We start from the raw sequence: 15,794 nt of genomic DNA, 5'->3' as shown, positions 1-15,794 counted from the left end.
CTAAATAGTACGCAAAGTGGTTCAGCCCTTGAGGTTACCGGAAGTTGTTTCAGCTGCCATGTTTGGTTGCTTTGTTGTAGGCTTCTACCAGGTTTCCTACAGAATTAGTAAGTGTGGAAATGGAGCCGAGCTGGAGTACGTTTCTTTTTCAAGTAAGTTGACTCTTTAGGAGGGAAACTGGGGTAGCTCGCTAAACAACCTAGAAAAACGTAAGCACTGGCTATGTTCGCGGTAAAACCAGTTTTTAAACGAGTAATGCCAAGATCAAGTAACCAAGCAAAACAATGGTATATGAATCCAGGCTTCCAGCTGTGAGGCTTGGGAATGACGCTAGAACAAAAAATCAATTCTTCTGAACGAGTGTTTGAAAAACGTGGCTTGTTTGTATATTGTACGGGTATTTAGGTCGTGGGTATAAGATATCTCGACAGCGATTGTAATTTTTAAGTTTGTTTGCCAAGTCGAAGTCAGCAAAACATGCGAGATCATTTGAAGTAACGTTAAAGCTGGAGACGCCACTGCACCGTTACAATCGAGACAGACCTGTTTTTTTCCCCCTTTGACTGAAGGCTTTGATCGGACGCTATCGGATAATGAGATGTAACAACGTAGAAGATTTTCATTGTAATGCGGTTAATACCACATATAATCTCGATGTAAAGTGGTTCGTTCTCCCAAAGGTTGAATAAGTGTATACTTTGGTTATGAGCTGCTGAGATTTACTAACAACGATTCGCAAGTCCGCGGTGAACTTTCCGCTTGCCTCAGCCGGTTCGTCAGTAACTAGCCAAGTTAGCTAACGATGTTTGGGCTGGCTTCATCAAACTCGCTAGCTAATTTAGCTTAATTTGGGCGAGGCTGTTGTAATGAGCTCGCAAAACTATCGTCACACGACTTGATAACAAGCTGAGTAGAGCACAGCTCTGTTTATTAACTAGCTATTTATTCCGGTGACCGCGGTAGAAAGGAATTTGAACTATGCACATATCATCAGCTAACACTAGCAACGAAGAGCCAGATTTGAAATTAGCAACGACATTGTGCAATCTATAAACCCCTTTTCAGCCAGAAAGCGGGTGCTGCTGTTGAGAGTGATATCTGCCACGGTTTTCTGTGTGTGCAAAGATGGAAGGCCATTGTTCAGTGACATGAATGAAATATTTTATTCCCATGGCCTTACTTAGCACCGAAAAATTAAGCCTGGTGGAATAATTGGAAATACAAAACCCAGATATTTCATGGAGAGGGTATTTTTCAAATCCTGTTTTTGCCGCGGATTCGATTGTTTTATTTTAATGCTGTTATATCGCCAGCTTTTAATAAATATACGAACCCTTATATCAAATTTATCTCCACCCTACTCTCTCAGGTGTCTTGCCAAGTTTTAAAGGGGCTTTTTCTGTGTGTTATCAATGAAGTTATGCCCAGTATGTTGTAGCGGGGGTGACAGACTCCTTGTGGGAAAACTTCCTCAATAAACTTTGCAGCAGTTCGATATTCTTTACAAATACTTTGTTTGTTTTTAACTGTCACGTCTGCATCCTCACATGTTCACTGCAAGCTGCTGGCTGCTAATTTTATTCATTTGATGCAGCTTCATATGAGTCGATTGTAACTGAGGGAGCAGATGCAGGTGCAGAGGTCTTCTTGGTAGTGCTGTTCTTCAGTCCCTTGCCAGTGCCAGCCAATGATGTTGATGACAAATATGTGATAAAATACTGGTGTCTGTTTTGAATCTCTTGCCATCTTCTGTACTGATTATCGATCAGGTAAAAATGTGTGAAACTGGTGCTAAGGGATAACAGTGATGGAATATGGTGGAGGGCAGCGCTGGATAACTTGAGGGTTTCATGCTGGAGAATTAAAATGTTAATCGTTTTAGATGTTTCTTAAAAGTGTGGCTAAAACTTAACATTAATGGTCCAGTGTTATCACTTCCCCTGCTTGCTGTTGTGCAAGCAAGAGTTGGAAAGACTGTGAATAACTCACCTTGGTATGCTGTGACAAAGTTACATATCAAATGCTTAAGGGATGGATCATGTTTTTTGTGGCATTTGGAACGTTTCGCTCTGATGTCAGAGTCTGGTCGCCTACTCACGACTTTGAGCACAATTTCTTCCTGATGAAAAAAGCAGATGGACTTTGTGGCTTGTTCTGTAGTATCTGGCATCTAGCCAGAGGCCCTGCATGTATTATGTATCTCACACTGTTACTATGTCAGTGTCATGTAAATCTGTGTGCACATTTAGGGAGCGATACTTCATTCAGCTAGTATCAGTTGCTTTGCAGTAATTTAGGTTTCTTATTTCTCTACTGTGCTACCTTTGGTCAAAAGGTATTTTATCAAAAGTTCAAAATTAAAAGATGATGATTGATATTCTTATTCAGATGATTCATTTTGTTTTGGGAATGAGCTGGAGTATTACCATAGTTACAGCTCTGTGTGCGGTAGGCTACAGGTAAGACCCATGTGAATCAAGTTTTGTTTTCTTTTCCACATCAGTGTGGCTCTGAATGCTCAGTGATATGCCAGTAATAAAGTCACAATGTATGCCTGAAACTGTATTAACATTATTGTAATAATAGGAAAAATTATAAAGATGTTATATATCCATTCATTCTAGAGGCATTTGGCTGATTTACCAAAGCACTCAGCTGACAAGTTTTCAGATGTCGAAAAGAAAATTACGTTCAACAGGTGGACACACTATACTAAAGATGTTAAATATTTAAAAGACCAACTCATCTTAAACTAATAACAGTGGCCTTACAAGACACTGCAAGACATGCAACCATGGTTTAAAGAAAGCTGTCGGTGGTGCACCTTGCATTTGGAAGCCATGTTGTTGGTTTGCTAGTGTAGATCTGTTTATTAAAACAGTAAATAAATGGCCAAATGGATACAAAATCATATTTTGGTTATTCACATTCAGTGCAGTGATAGTTTGATGTCAGAAAAGTGTTCCAGTTATATTTGAGATCGCATTAATCATCTTTGCCGTTAGGGATGGAAACACACTAAATCAATCTGACAGATACACAACCACTGAGCTGTTGTGGCTAACATAATAGCAGATATTTGCCTGCTCACACATCCGCCAAGCATGAAGGCACAATATTATTTGTTCCGCCATGTCGATGGCCACCTGACAAATACAAGTCCAATATTTTAGCTCTGGTTTGTTCTCCACCGGCTCCTGTTTGATTTTCTAGATGTTCAACTTTGTTTACCAGTTAATCACTAACCACTGGGTGCTGTGCAGGTAGCTTACAGTGGGTTGTAATTAGACCTTATGTTCATCCTGACAATCAACCCATTTAAAATAAAGAAAGTAATTTGATTCACTATTTATGTAAAATATCTGAATGAATGGAGCTTTAGCCTCGGTCATAAATTTTACATTTAAGTCTTAGTTCCAGAGTAAAGGTTGTTTCAAGGCTCAACTTTTTGCTAGTCAGTAGCCCAATCCACCCATAATTATTACTTAATGCATTCAAAATTTGCAAAAAAAAACAAAAAAATTTGGCAACCTGTTTTACAAAAAAGTTTTAAATAGTTTCTAATATTGTACTGCTTTTGAGGCAGACTTATTGTCTCAGCACAAAAAGCTCTGGTGAAACAACTTTCAGTTTCAGTGGTTTAAAAACTTGCCCCAGTTAGCCAGCATGCACAATACCAAGGCTATGGACCAAGCTTACCTCACTGGACTGTAGTGGTTTTTAATGTTCTCAATGACACCTGTGCTTTTCCTGCAATAACGAGCCAACATCTATAAAAGTATTTTACCTTTCAGATTTGTAGTAATAATGCCTTTTGAGCAAACAAAAGCTAATAACAATGGAATGTGAGTGAATGTTATTGTGCAACACAGATTCAAATTATGGGTGGTCTTTCTGTCTCACCGTCACAGCGACCGCTCACTAGATATTCTCATCACTGTGTGTGTGTTTGTAACTGCAGTGATTACACTGACAAAAGGTGAACTTTCTAGGTGACTGTTAAAAAGTTATTTGCTTGGCATATCGTGTCAGGTCTGGGTATTAAGTTTTGGCCTTGAGCTTTTGGGTTAAGCACCCAAATAATCTCAGTACAACATAGAGGTGTTGTCTTTCTTTTTGTCCTGCCTCTATCTGTGTAATGTAAGAGGATATGCCATTCTCCAGTCCATCAAGATGAGCAATTTCATCATCGCTGTAATACCAAAAAAAAAAAAAAAAAAAAAAACTATTAGTCTGTGTGAGTTGGCTCACAATTTTAAATGCTGGGCCACTCTTTATAAGTTACCTTCCATCTGAGTGTCAGACACGGTACCAATTCATAGGACTGGACTCTTTTCAATAGCATGTTGTATTAAATGAAAACAAGTTTGGAGGTTCTTGCTTAATTATTTCACTTTTTTTGGGGAGATTGGTGGCATGGTGAATACTTTAGAAATGGCTTGTATGATGCAGTCCGACCCCAAGTGAAAGAATTGATATATCAAAACATCCTCTAAATCATTTTGCTCACTATAAGCAGAACTGAAAAACCTCTAATTGCAACCTCCAGCATCAACGAGCAGGGCACTGAATCCCTGCAGTTTTCATATAGCTTTACAGGCGATGAAAAAATCCGGAGGATATTTTGTAAGAACTTGTGTCAACTTGGCAATCTGAGTAGCAGCTGAAGATTTCAGTACTTGTAAACAAATTAGTAACAGTTTACAACAAAGTATTAGACTTTGTGAAAAGAGAAGACTTGTACCAGAACAACTTCATTATATTTACCATTTTCAGTTTTTTTCCCTGCAGAATGATCTCCCCCCTTTCCCTCCCTTTTTTTAATGTTATCAATTATAGTTTGTTTGTGTTGTATAAATTGTGATTTCGGCAAGCAGCTGTAGGGTGTGACACAAAAGACTGAAGAAAGACAGTGCATAATCTGACTCAAACCATGGGTTCAATTCAAGTCTACAGTGGCCCGTGGAGCCATCAGGACACTCCCTCCATTTTGATGTTATTTATGAGGGAGCAGTCCCAGTTGTCAGAGCACATTTGTGTCAAAATGGTCAGAGCTGCATGAAAGCACAGCAGCTTACAGGCCCTGCACCTCTGTATAGAGGCCAGGCTGTCTGCAGTGACTATGTCTGCTGTTCACAAGCTTCACAAAGAGGGTTCCCGGCTGGTACCCCCCTCCCCCCTCTCCACCCAAACATACAGCTCCCCCCTCACCTACCCCACCCTTGATGTGCCAGTGGATGGGTTAGCATTGGCATGATGATGACTAATCCTGGAAGGTGGCAAGTGTGAGCAGGTGCTTGGACAAATGGATGGGTGGGCCTGGTGGCATTTTCCTTGAGTTCCCAGGTCCGATTGCGTATGAGGGAATGACGGCGAGTTTAGCTGAGTAGTGTGTGGATAAACAATGTCCCTGCCTCATGAATAGATGAGCCAAATCAATGAAGATGAGCATACAAAGATCCCCTGCTGAGGCCCAAGTGCATCACTGCTCAGATTTGTGTCTTTCACAATAGGCTAGATGACATAAGGAGGACATTGTGTGGTTCATTTTTCTTTTCTTTCCCCTGCCTCCTCCTTTGCAAGTCCTTTCTTGGCTGGCCTTCTTCGATGGATGATTGAACCTCAAAGGGAAAGGTCAAGTATTTCACCTTGCCCTTTTCTTGCTGGTGGTTGACAACACCGTTGTGAATGTGTCCATTTACAGAAAGAACAGTGTCAACTGTGACACAATTTTTGTTAGGTATCATATGTAAAAAAAAAAAAAAAAAAAAAAAGTGCTGTGTGTAGCAGAGAGCTGACAGCAGAGTTACCCCTAGCAACTTGAACAAATGTAATTAAGTAAAATGAAACCACTGAGGAATCTGCGTTAATAGAAATCAGTCATTTACCAATAACATCTGTCCCAGCTGATTGTGTGTTTGCCTCTCTGGTCATCTCTACGGATATAAGCAGAATAGTTCCTGAGACAACAGGAACCTGTGGGTCATGAAGGGGGGTAACTCATTAAAAGCTGATCTGAGCTGTGTACTTGTTAAAAAGTAAATTTAGTTTTTACCTTGGTTAGAACATAACAAACTTAAGCTGATAAACCCTAATGATATAAATAACTTGCAGCTGCCTTACATTAAAAGCCATAATTATTTTTGCTGGAGAGGTAGCTATGGTTTAGAAGTTGTTAAATCTAAAGGCAGCCGCAGGATGAATTGATTTTTCCCCGTATCAGCATTTAGTACACGGTTGTCATGAGTAATTTTTTGTCTCTGTTATACATCGGGCTTTTTTTGTTTTGTTTTGTTTTTTTCCACAACTCTACTGCAGGGGCAAACTTTATTTGAATGTTTCTCCGTTGGCTGTCATCATCCTTCTTCCCCAGTGAAAAACATGCCCAAACAAAATGCACTGAATCATTTTAGCAGGAGCTGCCTGATTATTTTAGCAGTCTCTCTTGGAAAAAATGTATCTTGTTTTAGGTCAAGGCTTTGGGAAGCAATGTGAATTGTGTCTGCCCTCCTTAGTTGGGAGGCGTGATTACTTAAATGAGTGAAACCCAACTTAGCAACTGGTTGTTGCTGCTGCTATTTGCACCCAGCCATGTCCTCTTGTTTCTGTTGTGGTAGTAATGTGCAATGATTTGTAGCCGATGAAACCCTAATAACACAATGTAAGAGTCCAGTTAGTTTATCGTGTTTTTCTGTAGTTTCTGTATATGCAAACTTCACTCCTTTACTGACCCACAACTTGGCTCGAACATGTCCTCTTACTGAGCTCTGCTGAGCTGACAGCCTGCTCTTCAGAGCCTTCTTGGCAGGTAAACTGGACCCTGCTACGCCTCTAATTTGGTATGCTTGTTTTACAGTCACATGATGACTCAACATCATCACGATGGGATAATTTTTCATCCAGTATATGTGGATTCTTTTAGCATTACTGACATGCTGCATCAGCCTCATTATGAAAGATCTGGTACACATGTTGTATTGTGTAACATCTTACCTATCTGACCCTTGATTTCTCAAAGCTGACTCATGTTACATCTGTCATCAACACTTGGTTTATTGTGGTAATTCTCATGCAGAGTTTGGAAAGTAATGATACAGTGGGAAATTCCTCTTGCTTTAAAACTATAATCCCCAATACTCAAGTGTATTTTATACAGAGTATATAATATACAGTCCTCAGTTTTGTGTTACAATAAATGATCACCCTTCAGTGTAACTACCCGTTGTAGTGCTTTAAAGCAACAAATGTCTGGAATTTACTGTGGCCCAACCAAAGATTTATCTTTTGTATGTGTGTGTTTCTTTCATCAGCAGGCCAATGAAGCCCTCCACCACCAGCACCAGGTGGCCCAGAACAGCCTGCTGCCACTTCTTAATGCAGGAGCTGAACAAGTCGACCAGAAGCCTATCCTGCCCATCCAAATAGACCAGAAGCCGCCTTCGAGCGCCGCTGATCTCCTGAAAGATAATGTGGCCAGCGGAGGAGGTGCACGGCCGCCAGTGCCTGTGATAAAGAAGGAACACAAGGGGAAAACACCTTTCGTCTGCGGCTACTGCAACAAGGCCTTCCGCGACAGCTACCACCTGCGACGTCATGAGTCCAGCCACACTGGTATCAAGATGGTGTCACGGCCAAAGAAGACAGCCCAAACAGCCCCCACCATGGTACCCATGATCTCTACCATGCCACGAGAGAACAACGGCAACCCTTCCTACATCTCCACGGTAGCAGGCATCCTCTCCACAGCAACCACCTCTGTTTCCTCAGGCACAAGTATCATGACATCATCGGCAATGGGCAATTTGCCACAGCAAAATGTCATCAAGAAACCCGCCAAACCTGTCAAGAAAAACCACGGGTGTGAGATGTGCGGCAAGGCTTTTCGTGATGTCTACCACCTGAATCGCCACAAGCTGTCCCATTCAGATGAGAAGCCTTTTGAGTGCCCCATCTGCCAGCAACGCTTCAAAAGGAAGGACCGCATGACCTACCATGTTCGCTCTCATGACGGGGGAGTCCACAAGCCCTATGTATGTTCTGTGTGTGGGAAAGGCTTTTCCAGGTAAGGATCACATTTTTGAAGCTTTGATCTGTGGGGAAAGTGGCCAAGTAATGGTTTAAACAGCTGAAAACATTGAAAGTGACACTGTGACATAAGTAGCACTTTTTTTAATGGAAACAATGGAATGCGCCAGTATCTCTGTAGGATGCACAACTGACAAGAACACGCTTAAAATGGGAATAAGCCTGAACAAAATGTTTTTTTTTAATTAAAAGGGTTTTTAATTGTGATAATTGTAAAAGTTTTTACACCATAATGCACTACAAATTAATTATTCAATAGCTCTCTAATACCTTCAGCAATATGTGAACAGTTTGTACAAGATGTGGAGGAAGAGGTGAAATGAATTTTCACCCTTTTCATCATGTTACCAGACCAACTTGTCATAGGGATTCAGACTGACAAACCCTCAGCAATGGATGGCTGTTAAGTGCTGGCGACAGAATTCATGGGGAGATTATGTTACTCGTTTCAGATGTCTTTGTACATTCCTCATATAGCTCTTAAGGTAGTGGAGTAAGTTGTTATGCTCCTTCATAGACCAGACTTATCCAGCTAATTCAGTAAACCTTCTCCTCGAGACAGGCCCACAAATATAACTGGAAGTCTTCTCCAGTGGGGTCCAGCTGGGTGTTATGTCCTCATCGCTGCACTAGCCACTGGTTTGTTTGGGATGTGTCTTAATTGAGGTTGTCTTGGCCTGTTAACCTAAAGAGGAGGTGGCGTGTAACCCTAATGTATGTGTATCTCAGGAGGTGTGTGATAGGCAAGGGGATCAGCAGCAACCAGGGCAATGCATAGTGACAATAGCAAATGTTAGCGTGGTGAGAAAATGGGGGCAAATCCCAAATTTTTTTTTTTGTTTTTTTTTTTTTTTTTTTACAACTGCTCCAGTTTACTCATATGCTTTCAATCAACAAGTAACCAGGCTACTGTAAACAGGAAGTATGCTTGTGAGATCTAATTTATTCTTATGGGAGTGGAGACAGAAAGTAATTTCACCCTCTGATGGTTGCATTCCAGGGTCAAAGAAAGAAGTCTTTACTTGTCTGCATGGAATTTAAGAACAGCATGATAAACAAATTCTAACAAACATAGCTTTTTTTGGTCTGTTTGCTTGGCACTTGCAAATTAGCTTTTGCTGTGTTTCATAAAAAAAAAAACATGCTTGCTAAGTGTAACCTTGTGTAGTCTAAAATTACCACCTTTCATGTTTGCAGTTGTTCATCAGAATGTTTTTTGGCAGTGAATATTTTCTACTTGACCAAAAGTAGGCTGAAAAGTGGTCCCATTGCTTGTAGCAAGTCTCAATCTGTATGTGAACAATGAAACCAGTAGTGTTTGGGTTATTCGGACGCACCGTGACTTCATACAGAGTGATGACTGTATGGCCGTGTACTGTCTACGTATCTTCCCAGTAGCTAATGTTTATAGTTGGGCCAAGCAGTTTAGATTTGTACTTGTTCTGACCCCCCCCCCCCCACGCACGCACGCACGCACACACACACACACACACACATACACACACACACACACTATTTCAACCACATGTTTAAACAGTCGCACCAGTGGTTAAGTATCGGGGGGGGTGGGGGGGGGGGGTCACTTGTCACTTTGTGGTTCCCGCCAGCATGTCACAGACTCTTTCCCCCGGGAATTCAGTGAACCATGTGGTAATGTTCAGGTCAACACATTTACTATCTAATGAATAAATGTTTTGTTTAAGAGGGTCTCGTGATGGCTTCATATTTAAATTTATCAGCACAACAAACATTTCCTTTTTTTTTTTTTTAATGAGCCAAAATATCTTGTGTATGTAAATCAGCATCACGTGAGCAAAGAATATTGATAACGACATAAGTGAGTTCAGTATTGCAACACAACTTTGACAAAAACATCAGCAGTGTACCCGGGCCAAGCTGTAACACTAGCACTGTGCTGTGTATGGCAGTTTCAGGCAGGCCTCCAACACAGTGACGTGGGGCAGGGATTCATCAGCATACTGGAAAGTGAGAATGGGGACTGAATAACAGGGCACTGAGTCACTGCCACTCAGCCAGATCTGTAGGCAGGCACTGTCTGGAGTCTGCTCTCCACGTCAGGGGCACAAAGAAAAAAGTCTTGATTCCGGTTCATGGCACCACTGAGAAGATTCCACTTGACTCTTCTCATTTGTATTAAGAAAAAAAAAAAAAAATCCAGCAGCATGAAACTTTCCGGTTTGGGAGCAGCTGCCAGTGTCGTGGCCCTTACTCACTCCATTATTGCACTTCTAACATGATTCAGCTCACAGCTTCAGTAGAATTAACAAGCTGACAGAGGAGGATCAGTGCCAAGAAGAATTTGTGAATACTGGAGTTTCACTGTAAAGGTCAAGAGGCAAAGAGTTGTTTTATTGCAGTTGCTGATATGCAGTGAACTCTGAAAATTATACAGCAGATAAAAACTGGAATTTGTTGTCAGCTATGTTTGTTTGTTGTTGATTTTAATAGTAAAATACACTAGGGCTTTTTGTACACACCCTTATTTTAGAACACCATTGTCAGAAATACAATAATTGAACTGCCCCATGGCATTAATGAAGTTAAATTAATGTTGTGGCATACACAGTCTCTCCCTAATCCTCAAAAACATGTACAAATTCAGTCCAGGATTTTAGTCAGAATCGACCATTTTTCTGATTTTAGTCAGAAACTCAAATTAACGCTCCCTTAATATTTGAAAAAGTAATTTCAAGTGTGCTAGAAAATAAACAGAAGTAATGTAGTAGAATGCCAAGTTGTCAGTTTACTAATGGAAAACAAGTGAACAATGTAAGAAAAGAAAAAAAAATCACCATTTCAGTGTTGTGCGTTTTTGAAACTAGGTCAAACTGATTCACGCATGATTGATCATAGAGAATTAACGGTCATTGACTGAAATTTTAGGGATTTTTTTCCTGTGCCCATCCCCTCATTATCAAAGCAAACAGAGCACATCAGTATGCTGCTTCTTTACTGCAAGGTATGGTAAGATTCTACAACACAGCTTAATGGGCTTTTCATGTGTGCTTGTGCACTGATATGTGGTGCTCATTGTCAGTAAATGATACAAGCTTTTGAACAACCCATATTTTAGCATTACTGGTTAAATCAAAAGTTAAGTAAATGTAAAGTTGCTGTAAAAAATGTATTAGAAAATAAATATAATCCAAGAACCTTAATTTAGCAAAAGTCTGTAGCTCTTTAGTAGTTACTTTCTAGTAAGTTTCTCTGGAAGCAAAATCACTGTCAACTTGATGCTGTGAGTGTTGTGTGACTCATCTACAACTCCTGGAGCTCGGTGCATCACTGTCCAATGATTAAATATGTTTCTGTATTTTCTTTTCTTTTTTTTTTTTTTTATCTAGGCCAGACCACTTGAGCTGCCATGTGAAGCATGTGCATTCCTCAGAAAGACCGTTTAAATGTCAAGTAACGGTAAGAATCATTACTGTCAGCTTCCAAATGATGATGATGATCATTATTATTATTATTATTATTATTATTATTATTATTATTATTATTATTACTGTTGTTGTTGTTTGACTCCACTGACCTTTGACCCTGTCCGCTGTGCTGCTGCAGGCCTGTACCTCTGCTTTCGCCACCAAAGACAGACTCCGTTCCCACATGATCAGGCATGAAGGCAAGGTGACCTGTAGCATCTGTGGGAAGATGCTCAGTGCAGCCTACATCACCAGCCATTTGAAGACTCACGGGCAGGCCAACTTTAACACCTGTAACAAAGGTACGTCGCACCTGTCCAAAATGGCACGTTTGACAAATCTTGAGAAATCTTGTCTGAATAATTAGCCGAAATTAATTAAGTCTCATGCTCCATTATCTTCCTTAGTTTTTCCCTTCTTTACCAACACTTTTTTTGTTGATAATTTTGCTTAAATACCTCTGCCTCATTTTGGTATCTCCTTACTCGGCAAGCAGTCTTTGTGGGTCACAGAACTGCTGTAGTAGTCATGAGGTCAAGTCCCTGCTTATTGAAGCCTCTTCTAATCCTTGTTGTTACATTAAAATGTTATATAATTAAAGTTAATATAATGTTTTGGTACTGTTGCCCATTCGACTATCCCTTTATCTCCTGCTGCGAAACTAGAGTTAAATGCTCTATGTTGTATTTTTTCCAGAGGGTAACGAAGTCTGCAATTCTTCCTCAGCTACACCTGTGACCGTTTCTGCCCCCATCACCACGGCGATGAACCGGGGCAACTCCAACAACAACAACCCTGTCACCATAGCTGCACAAATGAACATTAGCACTAACACAGTCAACATCACATCTCCAGTCAGCCTCCAGCATCCAGTCACCATCACCGGGCCCGTCAACATTGCCTCTGTCAACATCCCTGCCACGGCGCCCATGAATATTGCCCACCCAGTCGCAATAACGACCCCCATGCCCATGAATATAGCTGGTCCGCTCAACATCGCCATGAGGCCAGTCGATAGCATGCCTTTTCTGTCCCAAGTCTTGCCTTCTTCTCCACCCTGGTAAAAAGGAGAGGGAGAGAGAGCATTGAACTGGCCAGAGAGAAAGGGAAAATGAAGTGAAACAAGAGACTCCTGTCCTCATAATATGCACCTCCAGCCCAGCTCTGTCTCCCCCCCCCCGAACACTGTTTACTTCATCAAACGCTGAAGTGAATATTTACATGAGCTGTGCGGCCGGTAGGAGCTCCCCAAGTCACAGCCTCGTCCCAACTAACGTTAAGTGGCTGGCATGAGATGCAGGACACTTAAGTAGAAATCGAGTAGGATTTTTCTTGAAATCAGGACAACCGTAAGACTTAGTGTAGTCAGTTAGAATGATGAAACTGTGATTTGTATCATGACAAATGAGAGGATAGAATTCCTCAAACACCCTTGAGGACTCTGTAGGAAAACACACCTGTGCTTTTGTAAAAGGGAGATGAGAAATGGACTGAAGCAATAACTATAAATTGCTGTTTTTGATGTTTTACAAGTTCTCTCCCAAAGCTTCTGGGTGTTACTTTGTATGTTTTTGTTTTTTTTAACTATAGCCTGCTAATCACTATTTAATGTTATAGGAAATGAGTTTAGTAAAAGGGACAGCAGCTTCCACTTGCATGGAAGAATATTTTTTCACAGTGCATAGCTTTTTCTTTTTCTTCTCAGATAGTAGGTATGCTCTTGAGGTACAGTGACTAACTTGTACAGTTGACATAGTAATGTATTTTCACGTCAGCAGTTTAATTTTTGCTTCTATCGTTCAAGTGGATATCTCGAAACTGTCCTCTTGACTGAAATATTTGTACTTTGTTTTCTATTTGTATAGAAACACAAAGGTTTTGTTTTTATTTGTCTATTTGTAATGTTCATTTTTTTTCCATGAAGTCAGAATCGAATGAGTCTTGCACTGAAAGCATATCCTACATACAGGTGAGCAGCAGTATTATCAAAGATCAAATTGAAGTCTTAAGTGTTTTGGTTAGCCAGCCTACACTTGAGGGCCATCTAGTGGCTGTAAATGGAAAGGCCTGGCCTTGTAGTGAAGCTTCTTCAGGCTGTTACTGTCATCATAATGGTGACCAATTAGTTTTGTCTGACTCTTCTGTATCCTTTTTTTTTTTTTCTTTTCTTTTTTTAATCATTTATCTGTGATAGCCCCAAGATGATACTAAGGACCATTCACTCAGGAAACGCACATAAAAATCCCATTACTCATGAACTTGGTTCCTTTTAAATCATTTGGCATTGTGGTGTTAAAAGACTTCACCAGGCTCCATGAGGGACAAGAAGTCCAAGAATGATTGATTTTAAACATAGCCGTCCATTTGAAATATCATTTCCTGTACAACGGAGTACATGCTGTACCTTTTTACTTTTCCTTTTAAAGTGGAGTTCAGTCTCGGGGCTGCATAGTTATGTGGCTGAGATCTGGATGAGTTTGATTAAAAATGCAAGTTTGTGTCCATTAAAATAATGGAACAAGATTGATGTTGCATGACCCCAAACACTAGCTGTTGAACATCGACAATTTTTTAATGAATGCCATGTTATCTCAACAGTGTTGCAGCTCTTTGAGTTGGTTCAGTTTATACTGAAAAATGCAATGTGCATGTTTGTCATTTTTCCCAAGTTTTTGTTTTAAACAAAATATTAGTGTAGCTTTTCTTTTGTTCTTATGCATTTACGTAGATACACTATGATAGCCTGTTTGCCAAATTTGATACAATAATAATGTGATAAACTGAACATTTCTTGTGGAATTGAACATCTCTTATTTTTAAGGAAAAAGAAAAAAATTGGAAATTCCAGGACCCTTGTGAAAGCAGTTGAATGTATATCTTTGTACAAAACTATTTTAGTTCCAAGAATATGGTAGTTACAATAGATGTGAAAGATAAGATAACCTTTTTTATAAATCTTTTGTATTAGAACATTAACAATGGTAATTTTGTATATATGAGAGGCTAGGCTTTCTGATTAGCAGAAAGGTCAAACATTCCTACATTTTTTTTAAATGTATGTTTGTCAAATTATTACATAAACATGCGCAATGTTATGTGCCTTTTATTTGGGTTGTCTAAATAAAAGAAAACTATCAAATGTGTTTATATCTTAAGTACTGTTCAGTATTAAGACAGCACCACCATTAAAAATACTTAGGAGCTTATTACTATTTAACATTGAACAATGTTTAAGGCTTGAGGTATATGTTTTATAAAAAACCTAACCAGTAAACAAATAATGTCACAAAATAACCCACTAACTTGAGAAAAATGTAGTATTTCAGATTTTGCCACCTGCACATAGGTCTCTTATCAGATTTTTGATTAATATTTGCATTTACATATTGGCAAACATTTTCCAAACACATTGCTGGTTTTTAATTCGAGTTGCCCTCTATGCAACAACTGGTTTCTATTCACTTCACTGCAATATGACTATAAGTCTTCAGCAGAAACCTGTTTTAAATATTCATCTTAATGGGGCATTCAGGGCTGAGGATTTAGAGTGGTTTTACTTATGGTGTTTCCTCAATTACAGCTTTAACATTATCAAGTGAATTTCAACACTCGCATGTCAAATTGTAACTGAATGCACCAGCAGTGTGTTTTTAAACTAGATCAAATCGTTTTTTAATTTCTCAGTGAGGTGAATGAACACCACTGTGTCTTTGAGTAATAGGAAATTGAAAAACAGCTTTAACAAATATTTCTATGAACAATAAATATATTACACTGTTCCTTGCTATATGTATGCACTAAGTATTTTCAGTTTTCACCCAATTCTGCTTCCTGAACCTTTTAGCCTCTTTTAGCACATAGCAGGTAGCTGTATACTGTAGCTGCAGCCAGCAGCAGTTAACCATTGTTGGTGACTAAAGTTAGCAAGCTAGTGAAGAAAGTCAAACATGCCACCAGCTAAAGCTCCAGGTATTTTTGGTAGAAACCTAAGCGTGGATATTGGACTTATATTTGCCTGTATTGATATCGGGGGAGGTATTATTTTACACTTCCACTACACTGCATTTCAGAGGGAAATATTGTAGTTTTTACTCCACCACAATTATCTTGGAGCTTTAGTGAACACTTTTCAGATTAAGATTTTACATTGGAGAAACAGAAGTTCATAAAAAGCATTGTTAAAGATTTTACTTGTTGTTCACAACCATTTTGTTCTGTGAGGTCTTTGAAAAACAAAGATTAGATAATATTACAAAAGAGATTTTT

General features: G+C 39.6%; 1 protein-coding gene across 2 annotated transcripts; it reads left to right on the top strand.

Annotated features, from left to right (window-relative positions):
- Positions 1-15: 15 nt before the first annotated feature.
- On the top strand, positions 16-14,671 carry LOC139607740 (vascular endothelial zinc finger 1-like). Of its 2 annotated transcripts, none has more exons than XM_071460887.1 (5): positions 16-152; positions 7,311-8,062; positions 11,451-11,520; positions 11,668-11,830; positions 12,255-14,671. In XM_071460887.1, exons 1-5 carry the CDS (start codon positions 120-122, stop codon positions 12,590-12,592), a joined length of 1,356 nt encoding a protein of 451 aa, XP_071316988.1. In that variant the 5' UTR covers positions 16-119; the 3' UTR covers positions 12,593-14,671. The 2 variants fall into 2 exon arrangements, with proteins under 2 accessions (XP_071316988.1, XP_071316985.1); XM_071460884.1 differs by having other exon boundaries at positions 12,225-14,671.
- Positions 14,672-15,794: the final 1,123 nt, after the last annotated feature.

The sequence above is a fragment of the Trachinotus anak genome, unplaced genomic scaffold (assembly GCF_046630095.1).
Source record: "Trachinotus anak isolate AG129_WGS33_773 ecotype Australia unplaced genomic scaffold, CSIRO_AGI_Tana_v1 ptg000024l, whole genome shotgun sequence".
NCBI lineage: Eukaryota > Metazoa > Chordata > Actinopteri > Carangiformes > Carangidae > Trachinotus > Trachinotus anak.
This window is presented reverse-complemented; position numbering and strand designations above follow the sequence as displayed.

What these genes read in the sequence shown, in the direction of transcription:
- LOC139607740 (XM_071460884.1), top strand. Translation starts at nt 120, where the DNA reads ATGGAGCCGAGCTGGAGTACGTTTCTTTTTCAA. An exon ending in TGTGGGAAAGGCTTTTCCAG is followed by an intron (nt 8,063 to 11,450) that starts GTAAGGATCACA and finishes TTTTTTATCTAG; the next exon opens with GCCAGACCACTTGAGCTGCC. An exon ending in CTTTAACACCTGTAACAAAG is followed by an intron (nt 11,831 to 12,224) that starts GTACGTCGCACC and finishes TATTTTTTCCAG; the next exon opens with AGGGTAACGAAGTCTGCAAT.